The 22,673-nt window shown below is 49.3% G+C and overlaps 1 protein-coding gene across 1 annotated transcript; it reads right to left on the reverse strand.

The window, feature by feature from the left end:
- Positions 1 to 12,579: 12,579 nt before the first annotated feature.
- Hint1 (histidine triad nucleotide binding protein 1) lies at positions 12,580 to 17,410 on the reverse strand. The gene is made up of 3 exons (XM_063230554.1): positions 17,202 to 17,410; positions 15,732 to 15,836; positions 12,580 to 12,895 (listed from the first exon to the last, which is right to left on the reverse strand). The coding sequence occupies exons 1-3, from the start codon at positions 17,310 to 17,312 to the stop codon at positions 12,731 to 12,733; spliced, it is 381 nt and encodes a 126-aa protein (XP_063086624.1). The 5' UTR covers positions 17,313 to 17,410; the 3' UTR covers positions 12,580 to 12,730.
- Positions 17,411 to 22,673: the final 5,263 nt, after the last annotated feature.

The following is a 22,673-nucleotide window of genomic DNA, read 5'->3' on the forward strand; positions in this document are numbered from 1 at the left end:
GAGGCCTATGTCCTCCTCCTGGGAGTCCCTGCCTCTCAGAGTGTATTGGTGCTTCCCAGGCCTCTGGCTATGAGCCAACAGGATTCTGCTGCATTAAAAGTTTTAAAAGTAGGACCACGTGTGGTAGGGCATGCCTATAATCCCAGCACCTGGGAGGCTGAGGCAGGAGAACCTTTAGGAGTTCGAGGCCAGTCTGGGCTACAACGGGAGCTCAAGGCCAGCCTGAACTGCATAATGAGATCCTGTTTCAAAAAGAAAAAAAAATACTTTTTTCTCTTTTATAATCATGTAAAACATTTGGAATATATTTTGATAGAATTTCATTTTCTTCCTCTTTCTTTCTTTCTTTCCTTCTTACTGTCTTTTTGAGATGGAGTTTTCCTCTGTAGGCCAGTCTGGCCTCGAACTTACAGCAGTCCTCTTGCCTCAGCCTCCCAAGTGCTGGCTTACATGCATATGCCACCACGCACGGCTGTCGTGTGTGTGTGTGTGTCTGTGTGTGTGTCTGTCTGTGTGTCTGTCTGTCTTCTCTTGAGAGACACCTTGCAGGCACTCACCCCACTACCCCTGCATTTCCCTTTGTCAGTGCCGGGGATTGAACCCAGGGCCTTGCACCTGCAGAGCGAGTGCTCCGCTGCTGAGCTGTATGCTATCTTCATGGCGCTTTTGACTGTTTTTACCAAACACCCTTTTCTAGCAGAACGGGATTCCCTGGGGGAGATGTCGGATCCAAACCTGCTGCCAGCTCCACTTTGGGTCCTCTGGGGTTAGAACCAGGTTAGCTGGGCCCTCAGCCCCGAGGGATGCCCTAGCTTGGAGACTGCAGAGCTGCAGGGGTCTCTGAGTAGCAACCCCACCCCCGCCCCACATTCTCCAGGAGGCTAAGGGGAAAACCAGAGGCTCTGGGGCGGGTGGGGTGTGACTGTGGATTTTCTCCTGCCCACTGTGCTGCAGAGCTCTCACTAGAGGGCTCTGGGGCGTGGCGGGGTGTGACTGTGGATGTTCTCCTGCCTTCTCTTCTGCAGGCATGAGCTCATCCCCTCCCTAAATCAGGGGCTGCTACCACAGACAGCTAAGTTGGGTGGAGACACCGGGGGCAGCAAACAGGGCCGGCATCCGAGAGGTCAGTGCATCAGGCAGCCGTGGCTGAGGCACATTCACTGAAGGCCAGGCTATAAGAAAAGAGAAACTCTGCTGGGGGGTTAGCTCAGCAGCACAGGCGCCTGTCCGGCAAGGTGGTGAGTTCGGTCCCTGTACCAAAGAGAGAGAGAGAGAGACAGAGACAGACAGAGACAGAGAGAGAGAGAGAGAAACTCCTGAGCCACGGGCTTCCCCTGGGAGGAACAGCAGGCCTTAATATTGTAAGTGAGCACTGTCCTGTCTCCTTGGGGTGAGAGCACACTCTCCTCACCCTCCCCTTCAGGAAGTGTCATTGTCTGCTTCAAGACATGCTCCCCTACTTGACCCCTACTTAATCAGCGTCACCCCAGCGGCCATCCTTGTGGTAACCGTGTTGGTCCCCGAGGTCTTGTTCCACCTCACGCCACCTCGGGATTTCCCACGGAATCACTGTTACCAAGCGGTCATTCCTATAGGCTTTCTAGTTGACTACAGCCCTGTCCCTCCTGGAGCCCGCTTCACCTCGTGGCTTTGCTTAATAAACACCCTTGAGAAGCGGGGGTGGCGGCAGCCCACCTTCCGGGCCCCTCCGTCCCTCTTAGAAGCTGTCTCTCAATAAATTCTCTCTATGCTTAACCTCTGCAGATCACAGATTTTATCTCGATTTTAGAGAACACGAAGTTGGTGTTTTGGACCTCTAGCAGCTTGCGAGTTACATTTCTCCCATATCTCTGTGAACATTCTTTAATTTTCTCAACTGAAAAACCTGGCCCCAAACAGGTGCTCTGTCTGAAATCCTGAAGAAAGCACAGCCTGCCAGTCAGAGCCAGCTGATGCCATCCAGGGGCCCCACACGCCCCGGCGGTCACACATGGGCCTCTGGGTGAATCAGGGAGGAAAAGGGACTGGGGTGCAGCTCACGGGTGGAGCATTCGTCCCCACGTGTGAGGCCGAGTTCAACCTGTGGGACTGAAAAGAAGGGGAGAAGAGATGGGGCTGGGATTTGAAGAATTTTAGACTTCGGGCTCAATTCACAAGAATAAGAGAATTCGATTTTGCATTTGATTTCCTGTATAATTTATTATAGACAGGGAAGTTAGGCAGAAATATAGGAGGGCTGGGCCCCAAGGGGGCAGGGAAGATGGTGAGCCTGCATCAGAACTGTGGCTGGGGTGCATCTGAAGATTAAAGTCACAATGGCCAGATTTAGAGACTTCCCAAAGGGATGGAGGAGGCTGGGGTGATTGGTGTCACCCTTTTGAGATTTCCCATTATCTCACCAGGGGTGAGCCAGCCTTTTCTTTCTGCTAAGATTAAGACCCCCAAGACTAAGACTAAGAGACTACTAAGACTGAAAACAAAAATCAGTGTGCTGGTGTACACCTGTAACCCCAGCACTGGGGAGGCTGAGGCAGGGGGATCACTGCAAGTTCAAGAACAGCCTGGGCTACAAAATAAGCTGAAGGCCAGCCTGAACTGCACAGTGAGACCTGTCTCAAAAAGACAAACGTAAATATATAAATATAAAGTTTCCAGGGATGTAATCTCTGGACTTGGCTTTCTCCTTAGGTTCCTGATGAGCAGCGAGGAGCTCCACCGGGCCTGGGGCAGCCTCTGAGGGCTCTTATTTGCATGCCTCAGTGTCATCTTTCAGTCTCCTGCAGCCCCTCTGATGCGCTCTGCTGGGCAAAAGGACGGACAAAACCTGAGGTGGGAAACAGTTCGTCTTTAGCCTTCAAGATAGTGTTGGTCCCATAAAGTTATTTTTCTCACGTACCGCCTCACCTTCTGGGGCAAAACTAAGCTCCAGCAACAACCCCGGGACGGTGACCGAAGGGGAAGTGGTTGTTTTGAGAGGAAGTCTTTTACAAACTGGAGGCAGACCGAGAACGGGCCCTCGCCCACCGGCTGAGAAGCCCAGTCCACGGGTTAAAACAATAAAAAGCAGAAGTAAAAACTTTGCTTCTCTGTTCCTGGCTTCTGTGAAGCGACTTTTTCCTAGACACACTGTCCCCTCATCGTCCAAAATAGGTAGAAGGCGGGGAGGTGAAGCAGAGGAAAAAGAATTACAGTGTTTTATACACACACTCACGATGCTCTATATACTCCCCATAATGAAAGCAACCATTATGTCCTGCAAACGTGCACTAATGAAAATACTTTTTTTGCTTTTTTTTTCAAGACAGGGTTTCACTAATTAGTTCAGGCTGGCCTTGAATTCAGTTTGAGTCCTCCTGCCTCAACCTCCTGAGTGTCAGGATTACAGTCACACACCACACTTGGCTAAAAATAAATTAAAAAAAAAAATGAGGACCCTTGCAAGCAGCACTGAGACCTCTAGGTCCTCCCTAGGCTTACAGACGCTCTGTCCTGATGATAGCAGAAGAGATGAGACACGGGAACAAGGCGGGTGGGGTGACCCACCTGAGGGCAGATGTGCGGAGAAGAACCAGTCACAGAGTTCTCAGCTCTTCTGCCCCTCCAGGGCAGCTGCTCAGGGTCCCTGGTCCTCTCTGACCCACAGGAGCTGTTTCCCTGCCAGGAGACCGATTTGAATTATTCCCTCCCTACGCTTCACCCACCAGGTACACACATGACTGTCCCCGGCGGCTGCTGCCACTTCTCAGGGGCTCTTTGCAAAGAAAAGCGTTGACTTGGCAGGCCAGGTGTTATCACGCTACAGTTCCGTAAGAAAATTGTTCACACGATGCAGTAGCTGTAAGTGTGTATTACACAGACCAGCAGTGGGTACCTATAAGATTTCCACGTTAAAGTTTGAAGAATTCTTGATAAGCTATTGGCTCGGGAAGAAATGCCCTGGGCGCAAATTATTTGAAATGTGATATGTAGCAATTTTTTTTTTTTTTTGTCTTTTTCCTTTTTATCGGTACTGGGGATCGAACCCACGACTGCCTGCTTGCAAGGCAGGCGCTTATGCCGCTGAGCTAAATCCCCAGCCCCGATATGTAGCAATTTTTAATTGGGCTGCAAAACACAGGTAACAAACGGGGAGGGGAACCCTCTGGGACCAGCGGGCTGTGTGAAGGCAGCAGGGGGAATTTACTGTCCCTGGGGCGGGCAGGCAGAGGGCACGATAAGACGGCTGCCCCAAGCCAAGGGAAGTGTGTGCCTCCCGTAGGGACAGAGAGAGGGAGGCAGAGGACTTTAGGCGGGGAGACCCCGTGAACATCTGGGGTCAGAGGTCCCCAGCAGTCTCGGGGGCAGAGTCCTGGAAGTTCAGGTGTAAACTCTTTGGGGTCCCCAGATGTCTCAGGACCTGCCACATCTCTTGTCCTATCTTCTGTCCTCCACAGCACCCTGTGCTTGCTGATGGCAGCCTCCACGCCAGGTCCCTGCAGAGAGCAGTGCTCTGCTGGCAGGCGGGCTCGGGGCTGGGGCTGGGGGAGGTGGGGCTGGTCACAGCCTTACATTATGAACAGTATTAATTAATACTTATATGTGGGCAGTTATTAAATCCAAGCAACTTTAACTAGATCTGGTCCGTTTACAGACTTTTTATTAACTCATAAAAAGACTGATAAAAGTGAGTCCGTGTGATGCACTGGAGCGCGTTACACCTGTTTAATTCTGGGTTGAGCATCAGCAAGACCCGTGGCTGCAGACTTGGAGCTCCTCCGGACAGCTCGGTGATTTAGATATACACAGGCGGTCAGGCAGGGCCAGGCCCTCGAAAGAAGTCATCTTGAGGCTGCTGGGGCTGAAGGTGCAGCCCTTGAGGACACAGAAGTGGCTGCACCGCGCTTCCCCTGGGGGTGGACAGCAGGGACCGCACTCTGCATAGCATCAGTCCCTGGGCAGAGAAGTCCCTGTAGGTCCCTGTACACCGGCTTCCCCTCCCATCCCCATTTAGCTATCATGACCAAGCGGTGACACCGTGAGCTTACGGGCTCACCGCAGCTTTGTCCCCCGCGCTCCCCTCGTGGTTTCCCACTGGATCCGTGTCCCCTACGTGACTGTCCTCAGAATCTTAGCAGGTGATGGCAGTTTTTCCCGCTTAGGTCTGCCTCACTGCACACCTTGCTCTGTAAAACTCCCCAGCCCACCCACGCAGGACCCCTTCTGTCTCTTAGAAGCTGCCCTTCCCCCAGTAAATATTTTCTGCTCCTAACCTCTGTTGTCCCTTAGAAGTCATCTTCAGTTTTGGGGAACACAGACTCGGTATCAGACATCTAGCAGGGTGGGAGTTTAATATTTCCCTTATATTATTTGGATTATTTGGAGATCCTGTGTCATTCCTACATCAGTATAGCTTCATTTACATGAAATATCCAAAAGGAAAAAGAAAAAGAAAAGAAATATCCAAATAGGCAAACCTAGAAAGACAGCAAATAGATTCGTGGTTGCTCACCATTGAGTTTGGGAGGAAATGAGAGTGTGAGTGCTAGCGTATAAGTTACACACGTCCTTACACATCTTGTCTCCTCGAAACACTTTAGCGTGCACCCTAAAGAACAAAGACATTTTCCTAGAAACTCACAATTATCTATCTAGAAAAATCAACAGTTTGATGAGGTCGTCGAATATTCAGTTTATAATCAAAGGTCTCCAATTGTCTCAGAAGTGTCTTTTATAGCTTTTTTTAAATCTCAGATCATTATCATCATTATCATTATAGATTGTATTATGTTAAGTCTCTTCAGCTTCTTTTGATCAAAAGGATCCCCATACTGCAGTGGTGCCTCAGTTCACCTACTCGATTCACTCTGCGTTCTGGGGACGGTGCTGTGGCCATGTTTGCAATGATGCAAAACTGGGTGAGAGGGGAGGCGTCTGTTTGCCAACCGGATTGCGTTACTGCGTTTCGGTGGTTGTGGTGGTTGTTTACGGTGCTGGTGGCAGTGACACTGATGCTTGGAATGAAATGAGACTGTGAGTGCTCGCTGTGGCGTGGTCGGGGGAGCAGCGCCCGCCTGGGCACAGCCGCATGGTGGAAGCAGCCCGCGTGTGGGTCCCGGGAGCAGGGCTCGGTGAGAGAAATGAACCAGACACGCAGGCTTGAGCATCACATCCAAAATATGAATAAACAGCAAAGTAACAGATCCCAGGAAGCAGGACGGTGGCGCTTCCTCAGAGGGGGAGACCAAGAGCTGGAAGCGGCGGGGGAGGAGAGGGGTGGAAAGGGATCTTGGGGTCTTTCTGAGGCAGGGCCTTGCTGTGAGATCAGGCTGGCCTGGGGCTCGCTGTGTAGCCAGGCTGGCCTCATGCGCTTCCCCGTCTCCAACACGTCTGCCTTTTGTTTCTACTGTTGTTACTAATTTTACTGTTTTATTCATTTGTACTTTAAGTTGCTCATATAAGGAAAGCCGTGCAGTATTTAACCATATCTGCCTTATTTCACTTTTGGTCTCAAATTCCATCCACAGTGCCTCTTACTTTGCCCTTTCATTCTTTTTTATGGCTGAGCAATATGCCGTTGTATCCATACTATATTACTGTATCCATTCTGTTGATGGGTATCCAGGCTGTCTCCAGGTCTTAGCTGTTGGGAATTGCATCGCTGTAAACATAAGCATGCAGTAATCGCTGTGATGTTTTTTAACTCTTTTGGAAGACACCCAGAAGAGGCACCGGAGTTAGGGTTGGAGGAAATTTCTACTTCTAGTTTTTGAGGGATCACCACATAAATTCCTGGCCATGGAAACATGGAGAGGCTCCTTCCCCCAAAGCCTCGCCAGGCTTTGCTGTGCTGTGTGTTCTCCACAGAGGACAAACTTTTTCTGTGTATGGTATCAGCCATCTGTAGTTCTTCTGAGAACTGTGCATTCAGTTAATTTGCCTATTTTCTGCCCAGTTTTTTGGGGTTTTTTTGCAAAATGTCCCACGTTCAGGATTTAAGGACTCATCTGTTTGCTCCCTTCTTGGTAGATTCAGATTGGACATTTCTAGGGTCCTTACGTCACTGTTGGCCATGCCCACTTTGCTCACAGATTTCCGTATTGTCAGTGAAGCATACGTCTCTTGTTTGTAATCAGTAATGATTGGAAGCCACATTTTAAAAGCATGTCCTCCACCCCCAATTTTTCACCCAGTAGTGTTACCACAAATTGATGTTTCTTGCTTGAATCAATTATTAGTAAAGGAAAATGTTTATTTTTTTCCATTTGATCATTTCCTCATTTACTAGTTGGCATTTTGGCTTTTTAAAAAGGTTGTGCCAGGCATGGTGGTGCACGCCTGTAATTCCAGTACTCAGGAGGCTGAGGCAGGAGGACTGCTGAATTCAAGCCCAGCCTGGGCTACACGGTGAGTTCAAGGCCAGCCTGATCTACATAGCAAGACACTCACATAATAAGATCCTGTATCCAAACGAAAAAGGCTCCTCTTTCACATCTGTATAGACTTAGAGGTTCTCTACTTATTATGTCCTTTATTAAACATTTTTGTGCTCAGCTTGTCCCTAATTCGGCCACCCTTCAACCAGACTCCTATGTCCTCTCCACAAGAGCTGTCAGTCTGCCCTCCCTCCCCTGCCTCTGCAGCACTGGGAACTGAACCATGCACTCCACCGCTGAGCTGCACCCCAGCCCTGTTTTAATTTGAGACAGGGTCTCACTAAGGTGCTAGGCAGGACGCGAACCTGCAGTCCTGCCTCGGCCTTGCAGGAAGCTGGGGTTACAGATGTGTACCTCCTTGGCAGCTCCTCACCAGCCCCTGAGCGCTTTGCCTTCCCGGCCTACGGAGCAGCAAGGCATTGTCTGCGCGCCTTGGACTTCCCTGCCTGCACCTGCAGCAGCACATGCTGAACCTGCTGGCTGAGTGCAGCGTTTCAGAGCCTGAGGGCTGGAGCTGGGTGTGGTGGTGACGCAGGCGCTGTGGGCACTTGTGCTTTCCTGCAGGAGAATCAGAACGAGCTTTTACTCTGATGCTGGAGTGGGGACAGGGGCCCCAAGGCTGACTCAAACAAAGGACAAAGCTTTTACGGCATCTGGGGGGCAGACAGGGCCAGTCTCTTGACGTCATCACCTGTGGAGGTGAACTTACCCTTGGCATTGGTGCCATATATATATATGTTGTTTTTTTGTTTTTTGTTTTTTTGAGACAGGACCTCGCTATGTAGTTCAGGCTGGCCTGAAACTCACAGAGATCCTCCTGCCTCAGCCTCCCGAGTGCACCACACACCTGGCCCACCTGTGCTCTTCTTTATCATGCCTCTTCATGTGGTGCACTTCTTATCTTTTTTAAAAAACTGTTTTTACCATTAGTACATTCTGTGAGCACTGTCTTTAGTATGTTTTAGCTGCGTCCTTTATGACATGAATCAAATGTTCCCCACAGAGATGGATGCAATGCAGTGTACTCACTAACACACGTGGCCCATGGCTTTTCTCTGTGATAATCCGCAGCTAGCACCACTGCGTAGCCAACTGACTTCCTTCCTATGGTCCGTATGTACCTAGTGAGCGGCCTTAGCCGCGTTCCTGGCATCGTGGCTAAAAGCTGTTTCTCTTTCCCCATCACTTCCTCGTTTCTGCATCTTCCCAATTTCATGGCACAAAAGGTCCTCAAAAACGTGCCCCTGGAATTCACATCTTCCCTGTAAACTGAGAATTCTCTCTCTCACACGTGAGCCAGTGTTGTGGCGTATTCAGACGACTCCCCAAAGCCTCATGCACACGTAGGAGGGCTTTTGGGGTGGCTGGGTCTACTGGGGAGGGGTGTAAGGGGTACAGGAAGCAAATCAAGCTCCTTAGAGAAGCACAGGAAAATCTGTAGTATCTAAGATATATTTTGCCCTGATTGATGTGTCTTGAAATTTTGTTTCATTTTTTTTCCCTTTTTTCTCTTTGAAATAAAATGGATTTGGGAAACAAAAGTGGAAAAAAATCCATTGTGAAAAGGTCTTCAAACTGTCAAACTTAGCTTTTATATATAAGAGAGGCTGGGCACCTGACAAGGAGGGCTCAGGGGGTGGGAATGTGGAGTGCTGGCTCAGTTCGGATATTTAAACCCCATTCTTCCCTTGACCGACACTCTAACCTGCTCATAGAATATTGCTTAGGCTTGGAGCTGTGGCGGCACTGAGGATCGAACACCGGGTTTGGCTTCAATTCTTTCAGTTCTTCAGCTCTAAGGGCAGGTATCTGCAAAACTCCTGACATTTTTTAAATAGCAGAGTCATAAAAAGCCCCTAGCTGTCAACTGACAACTTGAGCTCCTAACTATTTGCTGTGCTCTGAGATATTCTGCAGTGTTAGAAGCAGTCCCACTGCCTCTAGTCCTGAGCCTGCGGTGACAGCCTGGGGAAGCCCAGAGCCCAGCCTTCCGCTGGGACCTCAGAGCAGGAGCCCAAAGGGAAGTTGCCCCGAGTCACCTCACTGCCGTGCGCCCTGGCTGGTGAAATCCCCTGTTTAAGATTGGCACCTGCCCTTCGCCTCACCCTGTAGTCTGAGCAGTCGCAGGCTCTACACCCAACATCAGCTGGTTTCCTGAAACAGCATTCAATGCACGGCTCACGGGTAACTGGAGACCCGGGCAGCGGTCAAGAGGAGTTACATGGACAATACCGCAATCAGCACCCCACCGGAGCTGGTCCTCGGGGACGCCCGCCACGGCCTCCTAGCACCAAGCTCAGCAAGCACGGCTGTCTCCCGGGAGTGCTGGTGACACCCGAATCACCCTGCCTGCCAACCCCGGGCTGCTGCCACCGAGGCCAGAAAGAAGACTCCGCTGTCCTTGTTTCTCTGTGTCATTAGTTTCAAATTCAGAATCCCAGGTGGGTGCATCTGATTGGCACAGGCAAGGTCAAGGGCTGACATCCCAGCTGGCAGCGGACCCAGAATACTGGGTGTCTTCATTTGCACGTCTCTCTGGGAGGCGAGGAATCCCTGCGGCAGGCAGGAGTTCAGACTGCACATGAATCCCAGTCGGCACGGGAATGACACGGACACACACGGGGGCTCTGGGCCAGAGTTTTATTTGGTACACTCGGCACAGTGCCCATCCCACAGCAGGCTGGAACAAGCAGCAGGATGGCAGACCTTCCCCAACCCCTGCAGTCAGGATCTGGTCAGGAGCACAGCCGTTTTTGTTTGTTTGGTTTTTGTACTAGGAATCGAACTCAGGACCTTATGCTTGCCAGGCAGGCGCCTATGCCACTGAGCTATATTCCCGGCCTGGCACAGTTATTGCAGAATGGCAGCCTACGGGATTCGGTGAGTGCGGTGTACGTGGGACAGCCAAAGTCTCAGGAAGACAACAGAGATCAGTGACCAGGAGGGTCCGATGGCTCTTCCCGATGCCTGGGCCAGAGAGGAAAACTCCGAACTGACTACAGTCAACTGTCTTTCACTGTCAGGGACCAGAAAAGGCAGGAATAGACAGACAGAAAGCACAATTCCTGCATACGCAGGCCGGGCAGATATTCGTGCTCTGTTTTCAGGTACACTGTGTCCCTCACACCTGCGCTGAACATTTCAGGAGAACCCCGCAGGACCGCTGCACCCCCTTTCCCCTTCTGCATGGTCTCTTGGGATTTTTTAGGTGCTTAGTTCTTCACCCACTGCCCTGATGGGACAGCAGGTGGGCAGGTATCCCCGCCCAGCGGAAAGCGGGCAGGGAGAGTCTGGCTGCCCCACGGGGCCAGCATGCTGTGACGCAGTGGCACTCCCCGAGTCCTGTGGGTGGGGGCTCCTGGCCCCGAGGTCTACTGAGGTGCTGTCAGATGCTGTCGGGAGGACACCTGACTTCCTGAATGGGGATGCCAGTATGACCAGGGGCTGCTGGCCACCTCTGCCCTCCCCACAAGCTTTCCCCGTGGACTGTCCTATGGCCACAGCAGCTGGAAACCTGCAGCCTGTCCTGGACACCATAATAGATACCAAGTGGGGCACACACACATGCGGGCCGGGGTCAGGAGGCTGGCGAGGCCTTGTCCTGATTAGCAGACCACCCTGGCTTGGCAGGCGGGGGGGTGCCAGGGAAGCACCTCAGTCTGCAGGAGCATGAAGACCAGTGCTGGTCACCTGCCAGAGGCTCCTCCTGCAGGACCCGCAACCCGCATCTGGACGGTGGCCTCTCGTCTCTTTCCGAATTCTTTTTGCTCTGCTGTCACGCTGGCCTTTCCTTTTTCCTGCGGGTGATATAATTCAGTGAAATGTCTCCCCCAAGCGCGATGAAGTCAGTGACGCATGTCCTGGCAGGCGTTTCCCCTGCTTCCTTTGTGAATTATTTGGTGTTAGGCCCACTCGTAGTGACTCTTTGAACCCCCTTGTTTTGAATATATAATAAATGTGTTCCATAGTGTTTGGTCCAGAAGGTACACACCTATTTTATAATGATATTCTTTTCCTTGCTGCTTGATTACAGAAGCTCTTAGATGCTGGTCAGCTGTCACCACCGCCCACAGGCTATCATCACACGGACCACTCCTGGAGTTCTTAACATTTCGTTCCTTCTTTCAATTTCTACCATGTCTACATTATGAACAGCTGACAATAAGGAGGACACGTTTTTTCTTTCCACTGCACAGCAGACTTTTCCTCTCTGATCTGCTCACATCTCCCCCTCCTTTAGTTCTTTCTTTTGTAGCTCTTTTGGTAGTTCCTGTCTGTCCGTCCTGGTGTCCCAATGTGTCTGTTCTGCACTGAGGACACCACTGTGCTCCAGGGCAGTAGAAGTTATACCTAACGTGCTTTTACAATATGTTGACGATAGCACAAATGTGTTATTTTTTCACAAAATAAGCAGAACATTTAGATTTCACGAGAAACAAGCATCAAAGGTGAATGCAACACTCAACAAGTATGGAAAAAAATAGTCCCTTGGGGGAAGCTGTTCAGTGGTTACAAAGACATTTCAGTTAAAACTAAATTTATCAACTCCTATGGTTCATCTTCAAAGACCAATCACATTATAACCAGGCAAGTTCCAAAGATCCGGTTCTCCTTGGAAAGAAAACAGAAGTTGAACAGGGTGTTATGGCTGGAGTGCAGATGTCCCCGAAGCCTCAGGCGTAGGTGGGGCTCTCTGGAGTGCAGGATCTAGGCTGTGTACAGCTGGGATCAAGGGTGTATGGCACTAAACCAAAGCACAGATTGGAATGCACACAGCTGTGGGTGTGGCTGGAGAGGATCCCAGGCTTGCAGCCAGGAGGGAATGCAAAGGGACAGGAAGGCGGCCGCTCCTGCTGCTGCCTCCTGCAACTGATGCCCTTCCGGCCACGCAGCCTTGCCTGTGAAGTCAGCCACTAGGGACGAAACCTCTACAAACTGAAATGAAATAAATCTTTCCTCCATCTGGTGGGTGTCAGGCATTTTGTGTCAGTAGCAAGACGAGGGCTCGCAGCTCAATGGTAGTGTTTACCTAGCAAGTGCAAAGCCCGAGGTTCAACCCCCAGCATTACCAAAGAGGAAGCAAATGACCTTCAAACTTAGGAGTCCACCTTCCCACATTCCAACAAGCAAGTTTCCTCAATGATAAATCAAATCAATGCAGACTGTAAACCATGCAATGTCTTTTATTACATATAGGCTTTTACAATAATCCCTTCAATCTCTCCATACACAGGCATAGGTAAGCGTGCTGTTTAATGTACTGGAACTTTCGAGCTTAATCGCTGCCTAGAGGTGGGAAAACTGTCCCCAAAGCGTGCTTAACCAGGAGGCCAATGCATCTGCCGACCGCCGAGAACGTGGAGGTGGACGTGATAGACGGACTGTCCCCCATCTGCACCTTCGTTGATCACCATTCGATAACCTCTGCTCAGGCCCAGGTCAGCAGCACATTTCTTGCCAACAATCATTAAATGCCCAAGAAGCTGGAAAAGAAAGACGGTTTCTTCAGCACTGGCAATTATAGCTTCTTGCTATTCAATAACGAACTATCAGTATGAAATATCAAAGTAAAACTGTCAAGTTCAAACACTGCTTGGGCAAGCATTTAGAAATTCTCTTCATCCTAATGATTTACAATTACAGTCGTTAGAATTAAGGGTTTAAACCGGTGCTTGCTTCTCCTTTGATCACTCTTTCGTCTTCCTAGACAGGGTCTCGCTACGTAGTGCAGGCTGACCTTGACAGCAATCCTCCTGCCTCAGGCTCCCACATGCCAGGATTACAGATGTGCACCATGACCAGCTTTACTCTTTCTTCAGAAGGTTCTGCTATGTTTTAAAATCCGGCCTTGAATTTGCTGCGTATAGCCCAAACTGGCTTCCACCTCACAAGCCCCCTGCCTCTGTGCTGGGGTTACAGGTGCGTGCTACAACACCTCATGGCATTACTAATTTCAATAAATGAGCTAGAGACAAAATCTGCTCCATTAAAAACCATTTTAGCTGAACATGGTGGCAGATGCCTATAATCCGGTAATTGGGAGCCTACGAGCGGTGCAAAGCTCAAGGCAGCCACGCAGCTCAGCAACTGTCTCCAATCTAGAGGCCAGAGCGCCTCAACCAAGTTCTCCTGTGGAAGCTGTTTCGGAACTCAGCTCTACTGAAGCTGCTACTGCTCTGACCTCTTGAGCTGTAAAGTGAGGCTGCTGGGGTAAACCTCCACCTTGTTTTTACAGCCTTACGGCTACCGCTGAACTTTCACACTTTCCACAAATATTCTGGAATCAACTTGTCAAGATCTAATATTTTCATTTTAATTGGACTAAATCTTCATTCTAAACTGAGAAAAACCATCCTTAAGTCGTGAGGCTGTGAACAGCACATCCCTCCATTTCCTTAGACCGTCAACAGTCTTTACAAAACACTTTCAGTTCTGCCCACTGCCCCATGCCAGTTACAGCGGCTCGGGCCCCTGAATCCTGGGTCAGCACCTCTCGGTCTCCCAACAGGAAGCCTTGGCCCTCAGGCTGCGGTCACCACAGAACCACATTCGCTAAGGGGTCTGTGTGAAAGACTGAGACCAGACTCAGGGTTAGCACACATGGTTCAGTCTAGACCACACGGAACAAGAAAAGACGGGACACGCAGCATTAACTCACTCTGACAAAGTAAAAGGGAATAAGGTTCAGTGGATTGGGATGCACGATGAGGAACCTGGAGACACTAAGGTTTCCTCTGGAAAACCAGGCGCTCTACCCGAAGTCTGAAAATGCTGATCTGGGTAAACAGATACCATAAATCCTCATGGAAAGAACTTCACTTACAGGTAAGATAGTGAAAATCTACATATGTAATTTTTTTTTTTTTTTTTGGAAGTTAGGCTCTAGCTTGCTCAGTATCCAGGCTTGCCTTGAACTCCCTGCGTGGCCCAGGCTGCTGCATCCTCCTGCTTCAGCCTCCTAAGTGCTAGGATTACGGGCACACATCACTAGGCCTGGCTAAAATTTACATATACATTTTTGAATTAAAAAAAAAATCTTTCAATGAGATTTAATTTTGCCTTCTTAAAGGGTTTACTTAACAAAATTCATCTTGTGGCCAGGCGTGGTAGTACATATGCCTGATCTCAGACAGGAAGATCACAAGCTCAAAGCCAGCCTGGGCAACTTAGACTTTGCCTCAAAATAAAATGAAAAATGGCTGAGGATACAGTTCAGAGCTCTCTGGGCTTTACACCCAGCCCTGCCTCACCACTACAACATTTTCTTGACAAGATTGAACTATAAAAATTATAAATGAATTACAGTATTGTGTAACCCTAACCAATAGGATCTGAGCTGTTAAAACCCATCTGACCAGTGACTGGGAAACGTTGTGCTTCTCAAGTTATACTTTACTTTCACAGGTTAGCTAGTTCCTTTTTACAGAGCTCAGAGCTAAGTAACTGGTTCTGCTCATCCCATTTCTGGGCTGCTGTCTCTAATCCAGGTCAGCAAACTGTGTCTGCAGGGCCCGAGACTAAGCATTGTCAGTTTGCGGACTACAGCGGCGTCTGACAAAACCACAGTGACACAATTCTGTCCTCATGGTGCAAAAGCAGTCCTCTGGCCAATAAGTCAGAGCACTGTGTTCCAATAAAACTTTATAAAAATAGGCAGCCAGCCAGATATGGCCTACAAGTCAGATTCCCGGTCCCAGCTGAATCTGCAAATTTAGTAACCAAACTTTTAGGCTCACGAGGCATGTGCGTTTGAACTAAGACTGAAGAGGTTCGCCGACTTTATGGTATTTATTTTAGGTAGACGTGACTTACTTTATTTGGATTTTCATATGACCTCCTTTCCAGTATGTGCCTTAGATGTTTTTACGCAAACAAACCTTCAGTCTTCATCACTAGAATTTCAGTGATAAATATGCCCTATTTACACATTTTTTCCCTCATTTCAGTCTCATAGCACGCCAATTCTTGGTCTTTAGACATGTTGTTAAAATGCATATTATTAAAATGAATATATATATATATATATTTTAGTCTTTTTGAGACAGGGTCTCCCTATGCAGTTCAGGCTGGCCTTCAGCTCACTTTGTGGCCCAGGCTGGTCTCAAACTCACAATGATCCTCTTGCCTCAGCCTCCCGAGTGCACCGCCACGTATAGCTTACATATAATGTTTCAATGTTATTTTATCAAAATCAACCTGTACTATAAATTACCCCAATGGTCATTAAGTTTTGCCTTAAGAAGAAAATGTGGTATCACAAAATTTAACTTCCTAATTTAAAAAGCAGTAGAATAAAAACCACATTAGAAATGTACTTACACTTTCATCGTCATCTTCTGCTACAGAGATCTGGGCAATATGTTTCTTTGGAATCACCAGAAAATGTGTTGGTGCCTGGGGGGAAATGTCATGGAAAGCAAGGCACTGTAGAAAAGGAAAATAAAAATCAAAGTTTAGTTCTCAGCCAGTAGGCTCCACATACTATTTTTCAGCAAGTATTACGAGCACCAACCACACAGGTGGCACTGAGATGCTAAGAAAACAGAAGTGTACAAGATACACCTGGTCCACAGCCCTTCTCATGGGCTGAAAGAGTCACACAGAAAGACTGGCTTTAAATAAACTGATGCAATGCTCAAAGTCATGCACATCACAAGAAGAGTGAAAGGGCTGAGTGTCACTCAAGAACCTGCCTTAGGTCGGTCAGGGACCATCGTGACACTAAACTGTGACCCAGGGCTGGGAGTCAGCCCTGAGGACCTGGCCAGTCTGAGGCATCTCAGATCTCACGTGATTCTTCACACTAGACTGGATGGATGCACAGCTGGACACGTAGAATCATGACTTTCCACCCTCAAGGCTTGGTCAGCTGCCCTCCCCTCTACTAAAAGGGTCCCCTAGCCCTCAATCCCGACTTTGGTCTAACATAAAACACCATTCAGTCCTAACTTGAAATGTTACTAATTCTTCCCTTCCCAGGATACATATAATTTCTAATGAAGCCTGATTCTCTTTCCCCAGGTCCGAGTCCTGATAGTGCTTCGGGCTTCTTTCCCCCTTCCCTGAACTACTTGAGAAACCTGTCTTTTCTGCTGCAGAGCTGCACTCTGGAGGCAGCAGCATTGAGATAAAGGAGCCGGCACTCCCTAAATCCCCGGGAGTGTGCCACATAGGGTCCGACGCCTCTGCTCAGCAGAAACCATCCACATGCATTTCCCCCAGGAGTGGTTTCACTCTGCAGCGCCTGTGAAGCGCTGCGTCATCCAGTTTCCGGCTGCTGCACTGGGGTCCAGAGGTCATGCTATGGATCATTTATAAAATGCAACGGCAATATTTTCCCCCAAAAAAGGCTTTTTCTAAAACAAACTTTTCTCCTGACTCGGGACACACACATCAGTTTAATTAACACCCAGCCCATCGGGGACCCTTTTAGGGGCCACCTGACTCCTGAATCGGGCTCCCCGCGGTGCGCTCTGCCCGCCTCTCCCGCCCCGCGGCGGCAGGCCCGAGCCCGCACGTGTAGCCGGCGCTGAGCGGCGGGCGCGGGGCTGAGGGCGGCAGCCGGGGTCTCCGGGCCCGCGAAGTCTAGGCAGAGGCCGGGGCGGGCGACCCCTTGAGGCCGCGCCGCTGATAAGGCGTAACCGGAGCCCCGGCACGCGCCGCGCCCGCCGCGGAGCCGCCAAAGGCCACGCGGGCGCTCCCAGGCGGCGGCCCTGCCCTGCCCGGCCCGCCCCGGCCCTCCGGAGACCCGCGACCCCGGCCCGACCCACGAGGCGCGGCCGTGCCCACCCGGTCGTCCTCGAAGATGATCTTGGCGGGGATCTCCTTGCGGATGATCTTGCCGAAGATCGTGTCGCCGCCAGGCCGGGCGACCTGCGCCTTGGCAATCTCGTCTGCCATCGCTGCCTCCCTGTGGCGCGCGCACGGCCGCGAAGCCCCGCGGGACGGGGACGAGGACGAGGGCGCGGCGCGCAGCGGGCGGTGCTCTGCGCGTGCGCACTGGGCCCCGCGGAGCGGCCCCCTGCCTCCGGCCCCGCGCGGCGTGCGCTGCGCTGCGCGCTCTGATCGCCTGGGGGCGCTCACGGGCAGGCTGAGCGCGGCCCTGCAGAGGCGGCTGGTGCAGGTCTCTGCCTGCTATATGTGTGCAGCCCCGGCCCGCGCGGGCCCCTCCAGCCCTGCCTCCAGGCCCTAACGACGGCGAACGCACCAGCACCCCGGGGTTTCTGTGTCCATCCCCAGCTGGGAGTCGTTTGCAAACTTCCAAACTGTTCTAGACTTTCCCAGAAGTCGTCCCACTGTGACGTCCCAATGCAAGACGTCCCACTGTGAGCGAAAGCTTATTGCGTTCCACACTCCCCTCCATTTGTTTACGCCTAGAAAATGTTAATTTTTAAATTATTATTTTGAAGCCGGGCATAGTGGTGCACGCCCAGAGGCTGAGGCAGGAGAATCGCCGTGAGCCCTATAGTGAGGTTGAGACCAGACCAAACTGCAGAGACCCTGCCTCAAAAAATTATTATTATTATTATTATTATTATTATTATTATTATTATGGTCCTGGGGATTGAACCCACTTCAAATTGAGCTTCGTACATCCCCAGTCCCCACCCCACACTCTGTGAGTCTCATCGAGTTTCCCAGGGTGTGCATATTTGCAATCCTCCTGCTTGAGCTTCGTGTTTAGCTGAGATTGTAAGCTTGCAGCATTACACTAGGCTTTTTTCTTTTCTTTATATTGGTAACGGGGATCGAACTCATGACCGCGTGATTGCAAGGCAGGTGCTTATGCCACTGAGCTTAATCCCCAATCCCTGTTTCCTTTCTTTTAAATTTAGTTTAATTTTATTATTTTGGGTTTTGTAGTTCAGGGTGGTCTTGAACTCACTGTGTAACCCAGGGAGGCCTCAAACTCTGCGATCCTCCTGCCTCAGGCTCCCAAATGCTGGCATTTCAGGCGTGCACATCACACCCTGCTTCTTTGCTCCTTATAAAAATCGTGGACTTCATGTTATGTCCACTTCCTCCTCTTTCATTTTGGAGTGCATTTCCCCCTCGCCACGGTTACTAAGGACTTCCACTTGAACCCTTAGCTCGCTGGTCATCCTCTTCCAACACTGGCTTCTGCTCCTCCCTCTCTGGACGCTGCTTTCTCCTCCGCAGCCAGTGATTCCCGAGCCGTCCACACCTCTCAGCGGCCCTGCTTCTCCAGCTCGGTGCTCTTCTATAGCTAACAGTTTCTGTAGTAAGAGACCTAACTGCACCTCCTGAGCTGCTTGTTAGGATTACCCCTGACCCACACGTCTTGGCAAAATTATTGATAGGGTTCACTTCGGTCTCAAAAGTGTCCCCTGTTTTACTTTTGCTATTAAAGGCATGACTGATGCATGTGGTGAAATCAAGTACAGTGATGGCTATGAATGAGACAACAGGTTTGAAAGCATGTTAACTTCCTTTCATAACCACAGCAGAAGAATCCAAATCCGATGGGGATTTCAGGGTGGGGCCCTCTTAGTGTTTCGAGGGGCACACTTGCTAGTGACCCTCGAACCAAATCACTACATTATTACCGACACAAGGAAATGTTTTGGTTTCTTTTTTTTGTTTTTGTTTGTTTATATTTGAGACAAGGTCTTGCTATGGAGTGCAGGCTGGCCTTAAATGCACTATGTAGCCCCAGGCTGGCCTCAAATTTGGGGCAATCCTCCTGCCTCAGCCTCCCAAGTGCTGGGATTACAAGCACCATGCTTGGCAAGGGAAAATTTTTGAAGGAAAAACCTGTGATGTATTTAGAGGTATAGGTATCATGTCTGCACCTTACTCCCAAATGTTTCAAAAGGGGGAAAATGCCTTAGAGACAAGCATGGAGATAGGAAGGGATAAAGTCATTTTAGTAAAAAGTATATACAATTTCTTTTCTTTTTTTTTCTTTTTTGCTACTGGGGATTGAACTTAGGACCTTGTGCTTGCCAGGCAAGTGCTTATGCCGCTGAGCTTAATCTCCAGCACAGCATATACAATTTCTATGTGCTTTTCTTGCAACTTTTCTGAAATCTGAAATTGTCAAAATAAATAAAAGTAAGTGTGCTATTTTTCTCAAAGCTACTCCAGAGGTTGAAGGAGGAGAATTTACCAAGGCCAGGAGTTCAGGGCCAAGCTGAGCAACATAGCAAGATTCTTTTTTTTTTTTTTAATTTTTAAGATTCTGTCTTTTTTTTTTTTTTTTTTAAGATTCTATCTTTTTAAAAAAAAAAAAGCTGTGTGTGCTGTTTTGGATAATAAATAATAGGGTCAAATTTCACCAGGTCCAAAGACTGCACCGACTATCATGACTCAAGTAAAGTACCTACTTCTAATTTACCTTTTCCCTTAATTCCAGACTGTTCTAAGAGACCCATTAACCGATTACTGCTGTTTACCAGGCACTGAAATTTACTTTTACTCCCCAAACTTCCTTTTCATAATTCTGTGTCTGCTACAATAGCCGAAACCTGGACGCCATCCACAAATCATCTCCGTACATTGGAGAGATGCCATGGCTTCCCTTCCCTTCTCCCCCACAGTCGATCCTAGTCACTGTACTCTGGCCTGGAGCACTTGAGGGGCCTCCTGATGGGAGAGCCTCCCTGCCTGTGCTGTGGTCAGCTGCCACACAGCACTGCTGATCGAGGTAAAGTAGAGATCACGTTGCCAGCATCCCCAGCAAGCTGTTGCAAAGTAAAATCTGTAGTCCTTGCCTTGGCTCATAGGGCCTGATGTGACCAGGCCTAGGGCTGCTTTTCCAACCTCATCTCCTTCCATTTCGACTTAGTGCCTGGCTTCACTCAAGCTGGGGGCCGTAAGTGGAACATGCCCACCTGTCCTAACTCCTGAAGCCTGTGAGTGTCACTTTATGTGGGAGAGAGGGCTTTACAGATGATTTAATTTAAGGATCTCATATAATGGAGAAGGATAAACTGGAGACTTTTATAGGTAAATGGATGCAACTTGAGACCATACTCATTAGTGAAATAAATAAGACACACTTGTAAACATCATATTGTCTCATTAGTGTGAGAAGTGGGAAGAAACATGTGTATATGTGTATGTAGATGTATGCAAAAAGTTAAGATAAAAATAAATAAGGATCTCAAATCAGGGACCTTTTTTTGTTGTTTTGAGATAGAGTTTCACTATGTGGTTCAGGCTGGCCTTGTACTCACTTTGTACCCCAAACTAACCTAGAAATCTCTGCAATCCTCCTGCCTCCTAAGTGCTGGGATTACAGATATGCACTTCCACACCAGGGGGACAGTTCTCAATGATCGAAGTGGACACCATTGTGATCACAGTTTTAAGTGGTAGAAGTGATGGATGGATTTTAAGTGGTAGATGTGATGACTGAAGTGGGTGTGACTCAAAGGTTTAGAACTGCTCCATTGTGGGCTTTGAGGATGAATGAGGCCATGAACAAGGAACATTCTGGAAGCCATAAGTCAGATGGGGTTCACTGAGCTGAAATCAAGGTGTCTGCAGGCTGCCCTGCAGGAGCCGGTCACTTGCTTCTCTGGCTTCTAGAGACTCCCTGTTGGCCTTAGCTCATGGCCTCTCCTGCTAGCAGGAGAGGAAGTCAGCAGCAGAGAGTCTTCTCTCCTTGTCCCTGCTTCCTTCCTCTGTTGGGAGCCACCACATTGCCGAGCCGCCGCATATAGCGATCATGCGGCCTGTGGTAAAGAGTAAAGCCTGAGTTAGATTACCCCTCCCATCGAGCACGTTAGTTTCCTGCTTACCGCGTAAACAACCCGCTCAATAATATGTTAAGCCAATCAGCTTGCCTTGCTTACTTTAACATGATTGGACACTGTATCCGTATATATACTGGTGCCACCCCTGGGGGGAAGTAGAAGCCCGGAAGGAGCCGCGGAGAGCGGACCGGTAGAGGCTTCGGAGCGAAGCACGGAAGGAGCCGCGGGGAGCGGACCAGAGGAGGCTTCGGCTGGGAGCGATCCCAGGGCAGGCTGTATGGAGAGAAAATAAAAGAAAAGGTTGTCCACTGCCAGACTTTGTCGTGTGTCCTTCCTGCCGGCCGGGAGCGACATCGACATTCCTCCACTTCTAAGAATCCTTTCCTGGGCCACCAGACAACCCAGGATTGTTTGCCCATCTCAAGATCCTTCCTTGAATCCACCACATCTGCAGAGCCACTTCTGACCTCGGAGGTGAGGTGACCAGAGGTTCTGGGGATCAGAACAGCCATTGTTCAAAGGGTGTCTTTCACTGCCCTGTGTTGCTCCGTGGGCTTTCATGATGGGCTTGCTGTGTCTTCTGTTCTGTCTTTGGCCCTGTACTTTGAGACAGAGACACACCAGGATGTGTTCCTAGAGCAACCAGAGTGGTGAGCAGCCACCTCACTGTGGAGCAGGTGGAAGAACCATACAGGTGATTTAAGAACAGGTCAGTCACAAGGCTGGACCGGTGGCACCACGGGAGCTCTATTTCCCAATATCAGCAGATTAGGGACTCTGGTGAGCTGAATGCAGGACTCTAGTTAGTATCATAATCAATTTTTTAAAATTGGCCTATAATTCTAAAGTGAAAATAAAGAACAAAAACATTTCTTTAGCATTCATGTTGTCAGCATTCAGAAGGCACTAACAGCGCAAGATCACCTTTATTGTTTCTGGGTAAAAGACAATGCCCAGGTGTAAGTGCTTTGCTTATGATAAATGCCATTCTGCGGGCAGGTGTGGAGGCACAGGCTGCAGTACTCTGGGAAGCTAAGGCGGGAGGGTTGCAATTCAGCAATTTAGTGAGACTGTCTCCAAATTAAAGTAGAAAGAGCTGGCGAGGAAGCTCAGTACAGAGGTTGAGTTTAATCTGCAGGGTGAGGAGAATGCAAAAACAAAAACCCTTCAGCAAATCTACTGCACCTGATTAATTATTTTAAAAAATCAACAATTATCTTGTGGTTCTCATGATGATTTAAAATATAGTTAAAATTGCCAGGTGTGGTAGTACACCTGTAATCTCAGCACTTGAAAGGCTGAGGCAGGAGCATCTCCTTGAGTTTGAAGCCAGCCTGAGTTACATTGTGAGCTCAAGGACAGCCTGAAATACAAAGCTAAACCCTGTCTCAAAAAACAGAGCCAGGGATACAGCTCACTGCGTATCACCTGCCTGGCAGCATGAGGTCCAAAGTTTGATTCCTGGTACTGAAAAAAAAAATACAAACAAACCATATATAAAAATGATATAGGTCATGAAGGCGAAAAAGGCTTAGAAATC

This window comes from Cavia porcellus, unplaced genomic scaffold (assembly GCF_034190915.1).
Source record: "Cavia porcellus strain 051 isolate PalLab524CR breed Dunkin Hartley unplaced genomic scaffold, mCavPor4.1 scaffold_19, whole genome shotgun sequence".
NCBI classification, from domain to species: domain Eukaryota; kingdom Metazoa; phylum Chordata; class Mammalia; order Rodentia; family Caviidae; genus Cavia; species Cavia porcellus.

Coding starts and splice junctions, on each gene's coding strand:
- Hint1 (XM_063230554.1), bottom strand. CDS start 17,312: ATGGCAGACGAGATTGCCAAGGCGCAGGTCGCCCGGCCTGGCGGCGAC. Junction 15,837..17,201: donor TCATCTTCGAGGACGACCGG/GTGGGCACGGCC, acceptor CCTTTTCTACAG/TGCCTTGCTTTCCATGACAT. Junction 12,896..15,731: donor CAGAAGATGACGATGAAAGT/GTAAGTACATTT, acceptor TTTCTTTTCCAG/CTTCTTGGGCATTTAATGAT.